At 48.8% G+C, this 9,221-nt stretch overlaps 1 protein-coding gene across 1 annotated transcript in view; it reads right to left on the bottom strand.

The window, feature by feature from the left end:
* Fignl2 (fidgetin like 2) overlaps nucleotides 1-9,221 on the bottom strand; it is a 22,315-nt gene that overhangs the window by 4,088 nt on the left and 9,006 nt on the right. The window contains exon 2 of the mRNA XM_019208083.2: nucleotides 12-458. Coding sequence (XP_019063628.1) covers nucleotides 12-458 — 447 coding nt within the window. The remainder of the gene's footprint in view (nucleotides 1-11; nucleotides 459-9,221) is intronic.

Raw genomic sequence — 9,221 nt, forward strand, 5'->3', positions numbered from 1 at the left:
GCACGCGTTGCCAGCGTACAGGGGCTCAGGCAGGTTCCCTGCTAAAACCGGGGAGCCCCCGAGGCCCGTGGATCCGCTCCCGCCTCCCGACTTGGTTCCCGGGAGTCCCTCGTGCAGCGAGGCCAAGGGGTAGGGTGGCTCTGGCCCTGGCCAGGGATCCGTGTCCCCCTTGGCTCCATTGAGGAAGGCGGCATCACCGTAGCTGCCAAGGGCCGGGCGCTCGTAGGGCGAGTCCAGGACCCCAGAATACTTCTCTGCGTAGCGCTTGAGGAGGTTGGAGGCAGTGAGGGCGGAGATGTCATCATGTGCCCAAGCGTAGTGGCAGCGCTGGCGACCCCCTGGGGGCAGCTCCAATTTGTGGGCTGGTGACGGGGTGGTGGAGGAGACATCCAGGTGCTGCTCTGGCCACTGGTTGAGGGGCTGGGCGTGTTCCGGTGTCCAGTGCATTTTCGACAGAGCTGCAGACAGGAGGGAGAGGGGTGCCTGGTGAGGTCCTGAAGACTGACGTTTTAAAATGCCCAGTACTCAGCATCTACCCTTCCATTCTCCTAGGCATCCCCCCTCCAGCCACTAGTTACCCCTTCTGACCAAGACTGAAGTTATCAGAGACTACTTTCCTCAGAACCCTGAGGAAACCAAAAACAATGTGGTTGGCCCTAACTTCACCTTGCAAGCAGTCGTTATTTTATCCTGGCCATACCAGCCATGCTCTCTGTAGGACACATGGTCCTTACTTTCACACCTAATGGGCCAGGCAGTGGAGAGAGTCAAACCCAGGCAAGGCTCATTTGGCAACAGGTGTTTGCTGCTCACCCTCCATGAGCCGCTGCAGAGGTCGAATGAGGCCTTCCCAGGGTTCCTAACCTAGTGGCCCAGCATTTCAAAATTCCTAAATGCTCTGTTCACCCCAGCCTTCCTTGAGATTCCAAGGCCTGAGGTCACAGTTGCCCTCATATATGGCAGTCCCTCATTATCCCTAGGAAATCACAATGGCTAACCCAGGGCATTTACTTACTTCCCTGCCACTCAGTTTCTTTTGGCCACTACCCGATGAGATCAGAGCATTTGGGTTCCAGACCTAATTGCATGTGACAGCTGTAGGCTCTGGGCAGGTGCAGCCATGTGCCTCATTCCCAAAATGTGTCACTACAACACAAAAGTATATTTAAACTAGAAATTAGATAGATTGTGTGCTGGAGAAGAGGGGAAGTGAGTTCACAGTAGTATACATCCTAGAAAATGAATCACGAATTTGTCTCTGCACTTCTCAGTCACCAAGGAAATAGGATGTGGTCAGATTCACCTTGTAAAATAAAAAACACTTTTTTCAAAAGAAGTGAAAATGTTTCTGACACAGAGACCCTAGAACTTTTACTCTTGAGCCTTGGGAAATAGATCTGTGAGATGTAATGAACAATGGCCTTTGGGACATAGGTGCCACAATCAAAGGAGACAAGTTCTGAGGCTGTTTCCTGTGCTGCCCTCCAACACCAGTCAAGGCAGGAGCCAAACACTGTAAAGAACAGGACTGTCCAGGCACATGGCTCTAGTGGGCCAGGCTGATTCTAGGACAAGATTTTGAGGACTGAATGGGCCCATATTTCTCAGACCTAAGCTTTTGATAAGTTACTAACAGGTTCACACACTCCCATTTTTTCTTCAGCAGTGCAGGAAGTTCTACCCAGGATCTCAGACATGCTAAGCAGGCACCAAGCTGCACACCGATCCCTCTTCAGCAAATTTTAATTGTGTAAATCTTAGGTGTCTTGCTAGGCATAGGGCTTGACTGAAAGGTGAAGAGAGTGGCTCAGCTATGTGGAGGAGATAGGCATTGTCCTCTGTAAAGTGGGAAATAGAAGTACTATGTGCTAGGGGCCTTGGAGCTCAAGGCAGTTTGCCACACCTTACTGAAGTGGTGTCTTCACTGGCTCTTGAAGTAGGTGAGGGACTAAGTTGAGCAGGCAGGCTACCAGGAGCAATGCATCCCAGGATCACACTTTCAAAGGCATAGGCACAACACACAAAGCCAGGGATAGCCAGGGATAGTCAGGGGCAATGTTGAGAACCTATATAGTCCTGGCACCCATAAGGCTAAGGCAGGAGGATCCCTAGAGTCCAGGAATTTGAGACGAGCCTGGGCCACGTAGACCCTGTCTTAAGAAAAGGCCAGGGCAGGGCTGGGGGATTTAGCTCAGGGATGCTGCTGCCTGCCTTGTAAGCACAAGATCCCGAGTTCGATCCCCAGTACAAAAAAAAAAAAAAAAAAAAAAAAAAAAAAAGAAATCCAGGGCCATGCTAGCTTCCTTGGGGTACTTTACTGCCACTCTGGAATACTGTCATTATCTACAAATACAAGTGGACCAGCCCCTTTAGAAGTAGTGCTCTTGGGCAGCATACAATCTACAGAACCACATAATAGCCTGTAGAGAGCACCAAGAAATGTTGGGTTTCCAGAACCTTGAATACAGGTATATGAGGAAAGCATGGTAAAGGAGAACCTGAAAATAGTCAAGTCTCTTCTCTGGTTCTGTACAGTTTGCCTTACAGCAGCTGCATGACAGCACCTCTGTCATCTCACTACTTCCTGTGGCTGTGACCTGACATCAATGGCAACAAGACATTCTTTAAAAATAAAATGATTTACTATTGTCCCCACTGCCCTAGACAAGGCATGAGCCACTTTAAGGGGAACTAATTCTAGAGGCTGCTTTATTCCTGTGGGGGCGGGGGGTGGCAAGCACCACCAAAGGCAGGAAAGAACAGACGGACAGAGCTGGAGGCAGGAGGTGATGTGCAGCTTTCCAGCACTTGCTGAGCGGGGTCTTCAGAGATCGGAGGTGTCAGTAGTGTCAAAGGGGTCATTTCCCAGGACATCAGAAATCACAAGTGGTTCTGCTTGCGGGGTCATATGAGATAATATCAGAGTTGCACAAATATAAGTATTGTGTTACTGTATCAAACCCAAACCTGTTCTTTTATTTTTTGTGTTTGGTTTTGTTTTATTTCTGTTTGGCTCCTTAATTAGAAAAGAAAAGAGGTTTACCCTTGACAGGATTTATGTTGAACATACTCAACCAGGCAAGCCAGGGAAGAGTGATCCTGTTACGATTTGAAGCTAAAATGTCCCCCAAAATTCTCATGTGTGGAAGGTAGCTGGATCATGGGAGCTTTATACTCATCGGGGGACCCATCCATTGATAAGTTCATAGCTGAATGTACTGTTAGGAGGTGGAGCCTAGTTGGAGGTGGGTCACTGGGGAGGGTGTGATTCTTGTCCCTAGCTCTTCCCTTTGTCTCTCACCTTCCTGATTACCATGGGTTGAGCACCTTTTCCTGGGCCATGCCTTTCTACCATGCTGTTTCTGCCTGGGAGCCAGTAGACCATGGACTGAAACTGTGAGCCAAAATAAACCTCTCTTAAGTTGCAGGTTTTTGGTATTTTGTCCCTGCAACTGGAAATTAACTAAGACAGACCCTCTCCAAGAAGAAAGAGCACAGTGAAGATGACGCTGGATCTGGACTTAGCAGTACATTTCCTCCCGCTTCCAGACTCTGATTCTCCTCACTGCTGTCATATGGTGTCCTCCAGCCCCTTATTCCCCCAAAGACTTGAGCCATGCTCCCTCTCACTAGCACCTGCCCTGTTCTCCAGCAATCTTCATCCAAATCCACACTCACACACTAAACACATTGGCCCTGGTCATCACTGGCAACTGCTCCAAATCAGAGACTATGTGAACCCAGTTCCAGTTTTCTACATCTGTCTTTCCAGCATCATACCCATTCTCCTCCACAATGCACCCCTGCCCGGAGGGGACCTTGTCTCTAATACCTCATCTCTACTGCTTGGTCACTACCCTCAGTCTCTTCTGAGACTTACACTGTAGGTCATTTCTTCCCATTTTAGCTAGGAAAAAAAATGAAGCCACTGGCCCTTTGTTTTCACCTTCACCTATGTCTAGATCCACCAAAAGCACCCAATGGTCCACCCACCTTAGTTCTTGACCCTGTCCTTGCCCAGCAGCCACCTTGGCCCATCAGTTAATTATGCTTCCTGCTGCTCCCTCCCCAGAGCAAACAGAATTCTTTCCCATTTTTAAAATTACCTCCCTTGACCCTGACTCCCTCACTAGCTACCAGCTCTTCTCTTTCCTCTTCCTTCATTTTTTAAAGCATTTTCTACCTGTATCCACATGGCATCTGCTTACAGTTTCTTTAAGTGGTCTAGGTGAAGAGCAAGGGACCATTTCTGAAACCTCTGATAAACTTAGTTCCAGAGCACTGCAGTTCCCTCTAATCCATCAAGGAAAAGAACAAAGGCCTGGTCAGAACTCAGCTGCCCAAGGCCAACCAGAGAGAGGGAGGCAGGGCTGCCTTACCTAACACAGGCTGAGACTATGGGCTCACACAGGCCTGAGCACACAGAGTGTATATGACTGTAGACATGTGGGCATGCGTCCAGGTATGTGCCTGGCAGGTGCATATGTTCATGCACACTAAAGTACAGTCCTGTGCTGCCTGACAGACCCAGGCACACTGCAGCCTTGCCTTCCTTCCCTTCCCCAGCCTGCAATGCAGAGTGCTATCTTCCTGCCTCCGCCCTGGGCCCTTTATGACTCTTTTGCTTCCACATATAACACACAGGCTCAAGCTTCTACTACTTTTACTCCTGCAAGGTCCTATATGAAGGATCAACCCAAGAGGGGCTCTTGCCTCCCAGGGTCACAGACCACACTGCAGTCCTGGAGACCAGCTGAGCTACAAGTGAGAAAAATGTGGGCTTTGAATCAGGAAGGCCTGGACTTGAATCTAAGCCAAACATTCCCTTACCAGACTGAACCTCAATTTCTATATCTGCTAAAGGGCATAATACATGCCAGTTTAAGTGGCTGTGAAGATTTTTTTAAATAATATATGCAGGATTTGCGATGTAGCTCAGTGGTACTGTCTGCCTCACAAGAGCAAGGTCCTGAGTTCAACCCCTGGTTTAAAATAAAAAAAATAATAATGTATGGAGACGCGTGGTGACACACACCTGTAGTCCCAGCACTGGGAAGGCTGAGGCAGGAGGATCGCTGGGAGTTTGAAGCCTGTTTGAACTACATAGTGAACCCTGTCACAGAAACAAACAAAAAAGTATGGAAAGTATACAGTAGGGTACAAACAAGTCACTTTGCCTTGGGGTTGGGGAGGAGTTGGTAACTGTTCTGTGAGACTGATCAGTCCTCATGCCATTTCTCCAGCACCCAAGCACCAGAGGTCTAAATAGTACTGAGATCAGTACTGCTGTCATTCCCATTCTGCAGATAAGGAGGCTGAGGTACAGAGAGAATACATCTTCAAAGTCACACAGCTGTTCGAGAACAGAAACAGGAGTCAAAGGCCAGGACCTCAACATTTGTCTGCACTGCCGGTCAGGACCAGCTCTTTGTTCTCGCAGCTAAAGAAGAGCCTGAGGCCATGACAGTGCACACCATAGGGCCCCAAGGTAGCAGACTTACCTGCCTACAAACATGGATATAGCCCAAGTGCTGTGTATTTTCCCTCCAACCCAGGCAGGAGAATGTGTGCCCTCACCGACAACAACCCAAGTAGGACTGTCTTTTCCCTGTGAACTTGCTGGCAGACAAACAACACACACTGGGCTGGGCTGACAGTTCTCTATTTGGGCTCTGTGTCCTTCCCTGATGGTAAGAAATCACATTTCAGCAACAGGCCAGTTTGGGGAACCCTGTCTAGCTCTACTCACATAGCACAGTCTTCAAACTTACAGCTAATCAACAAACAGCCAGCCTGGGCAACATGGCGAGACCCCCTTCTCATAAATAAATAGTTACAGAAAAGTTGCTGTGTGGAAGAATAAAATAATACCTAAAGGGGCCAGGGATTTACCTCAGTGGTTCTGCTGCCTACCTTGCAAGCGCAAGGTCCCAAGTTCAATCCCCAGTATAAAAAAAAAAACAGGGCCAGGGATTTAGCTCAGCGGTTCAGTGGCCTGCCTTGCAAATGCAAAGACCCAAGTTCAATCCCCGGTACAAAAAAATAAACAAACAAACCCTAAAGCCCCTCCCCTTATTTTTAGGAACACTTCCAGGAGTGCTGAAGGGGTGAGTCAGCCTTCATACCTGGCCTAAAGCCTCATGCCCTACTTCCTTCATGGGCTTGCTGTCCACATGCCCTGGGGTGCTCCTGGCATCCCCATGGACCCTGGGCTCCCTGTGCATCAGGTCTCATGTAGGGCATAACTATTACACTCCTAACCCAGCCCCAGCATCCTGGGACAGCAGAGTCTGAGCTGTTACTTTGTGACCGCACCAAGACACCTAACCTCTCTAAGCTTCAGTTTCTTCATCTATCAGTTGAGATGGTTCAGATGGGTAGGCCTCAAACTTGCCTTCTTTTTTGGGTGGGTGGGTGGGGTGTTTGTTTGTTTTGTTTTTAAAGACAGGATCTTGCCTGTTGCCCAGGCTGGTCTCAAAGGCCTGGGCTCAAGTGATCTTCATACCTCAGACTGCTGAGCTAGGACTGCAGGTGCACATCACTGCACCTGGCTTCAATCTCTTCTTTTTCACTACAGCCCCCCCAAACATTTCTTTAAAAATTATAAATTTTATGCAAGATGGGATTGGAAGGGACCCTAACCACACAATGTCAACTTCTTTCCTACTTTCCAAGGCCCCTTCAGGATCTTACAGAAATTCTGTGATTCTAATTCTGGATCTCATTACCTACGAAGGAGGAAGGGACCTGGGCCAAATGGCATGGGGGCAGGGTAGAGGAAGGGAAGCTCCGCGGTGGCTCCGTGGAGAAGTGATGCTGCCCTTCTGGGCAAGGCTCCATTATCTCAGCCTGTGACAAAGGAGCTGGAGTGGAGAATCCCATTGTGGGGCCTCCGTATGGAGATCTCATTAATCTATTCACAGGCTCCCACAGGCCTTTTGTCCCCAGCTTTCTGTCTCCTGATTATAGCTAGTGCCCTTGGGGGGTATCTCTGGGCCTTGCCCCTCATGCCATCCCACAGCTGGGAGAGAAGAGGGAGGATGATAAGAGGGCTCTGGAGGACTGATTTCCTGCCATAGCCCTTGCAACCACAACACAAGAACCACCTCCCCATACCTCCTAGGCACAGCCAGGGCACCACTTTGTTGCCTGACAGATGCTTTGGGACCTGGCACCGGGCTTAGCATGAGTAGGATTAATGCATGTCTAGGGATGGGCAAAGGATGCCAGAAAGGTGGTTGCAAAAGTGCTGCTGGCCAGATGCAGCCCATGTTTTGCAGGTGCACTGTCTCCCAGCTTCTGGACCTCTCATGAAACATTCCAGGGCCTGCCACTCTGTGCCCACTGCCAATGAGGCACAATTGGATCAGCCTGTGACCTACACTCACAGACTCGATCAGCTAACAGGGAAAATAAGGTAGACATAATCCTTTAGAAAGAAGTCAGTCTGAGTTACATAGTGAGAGCCTGTCTCAAAAAAAGAGGAAGGAAGTAGGAAAGCAAGCAAGGAAAGGCCTCAGAAGCAGGCGTGGAGAGATACTAGAAGCTCAACAGATCTGTACTTCATGGTGGTTGGAGTTAGTAACAATGAATTGTATACTTGAAAACTGCAAAGAGGAGATTTTAAGTGTTCCCACCACAAATAAAATATGTGAGATACTGTGTATCTTAACTAGTTGAATTTAGTCATGCAACTCTCATACATGTCTACCATAAATATATACAATTTTTAGTTGTCAGTGAAGTTTTTGGTCTAGAGGCCAGCTTCTTACCCACTACACCATATTGCCTTTTTTTCAGTTAAAAGTTTTAAGGTGAAAAGAAAAATCACTGTATTACCCTTGAAAGAGATAACTTTATTTCTGGTGCTATTGGGGAATCACAGGAATTGATAGATTATATTCATTTGTTTGTGGTGGGGTTTTTTTGTTTTTGTTTTTTGTTTTTGGTACTGGGGATTGAATTTGGGATGTTGTGCTTGTGAGGCAGGCAGAGGAACCACTAAGCTAAATCCCAGGCCCCTGGAGTTTTTTGTTTTGTTAAGTTCAGATCGCTAGAGAATAAGAAAGAGAAAGACTACTTATGAGGGTACTTTGGGCTGGGGAATTGGGGCAGCACCTAAAAAGGGTCTGGGAAATTGGGAGCCTTGAGTCTATGGATAGACTGAAGGGCCTTGGAGGCTCCATGAGAAGAGGAAGAGAACTGAGCAGGGAACCCTGACATGCGTATCAAGTAGCTCATTTTCTCCCCACCACATTCTACCAGGTAGGTATTTGCAGATGGTAAAACTGAGTTTCAGAAAGAAGACATGGCTGGCCCACGGGCATCCCACTCTGGACCACAGCTGGGCCCAGAAAGGGAATTTGCCGCCCCCACACAGGCTGTGGCGAGCCATGTGTGCCAACTGAGGAGTGCAGCGTGAGATATGACACCTTCCCTCCCTGTCCCTCATCCCAGGCCCAGAAAGACTGTGAAGAGCATAGAGCTGTGGGAGCTGGGGGGACAAAAAAGGAGCTGAGGAGGAGCAAGGGGCAGGACAGGTAGTCAACCTTGCAGTGATTCTCTGCATGTCTTTGAGTGCATCGTTTGTTGTTTTCTGTCTGTGAATATCACAGGCCTCTCATTCTTTGTTAAGGACAGCCCAACAAAGCAATGCAAGCCAGCTTTTCTCTTCATAATGACCTAAGGGAAACCCCTTCACCCCCACATCTAGAAAATTCAGCCCTGCACATTCAGACCCACAGAAAGGCTTTTTTCCTTGTGGAGCCAACTACTCCCTTTCCCAACTCACTCCCATCTTTCAAGGTCCACAGTAAAGCTTTTGTGCATCCTCCCTGGCCTCTTACCCTTCATCTTAGGGAAGCTTCTCCAGCTTCCCTCTTGGCAGCAAGAGCAGAGGACGGGTAAAATCCCAGCACTGCACCAACAGTGTCCCGAGGGCCCCCACTCTAGCTCACGGCACCTCACTCAGTCCCTCATCCCCTTCTTGAAACACCAGGATACCACACTTCTGACCTCACGTCCTTCTCAGCCTCTCCAGTCCCCTCCCTTCTAAACCCCAAAAGCCTGGGGCTTGCTCCTGTGACCTTCCTGTCCCTCCACGCAGTCCTGGAGGACCGCCTCCTGTCTGAACAGCATATTGACATTTCCTCGACATGGTTCTGCGGCCTAGATTTCTCCCCTGCACTCTATACTGGCACACACATTGCCTCAGAACTTAA

Source organism: Fukomys damarensis, unplaced genomic scaffold, assembly GCF_012274545.1.
Source record: "Fukomys damarensis isolate Sample0158 unplaced genomic scaffold, DMR_v1.0_HiC HiC_scaffold_15, whole genome shotgun sequence".
Classification (NCBI taxonomy): domain Eukaryota; kingdom Metazoa; phylum Chordata; class Mammalia; order Rodentia; family Bathyergidae; genus Fukomys; species Fukomys damarensis.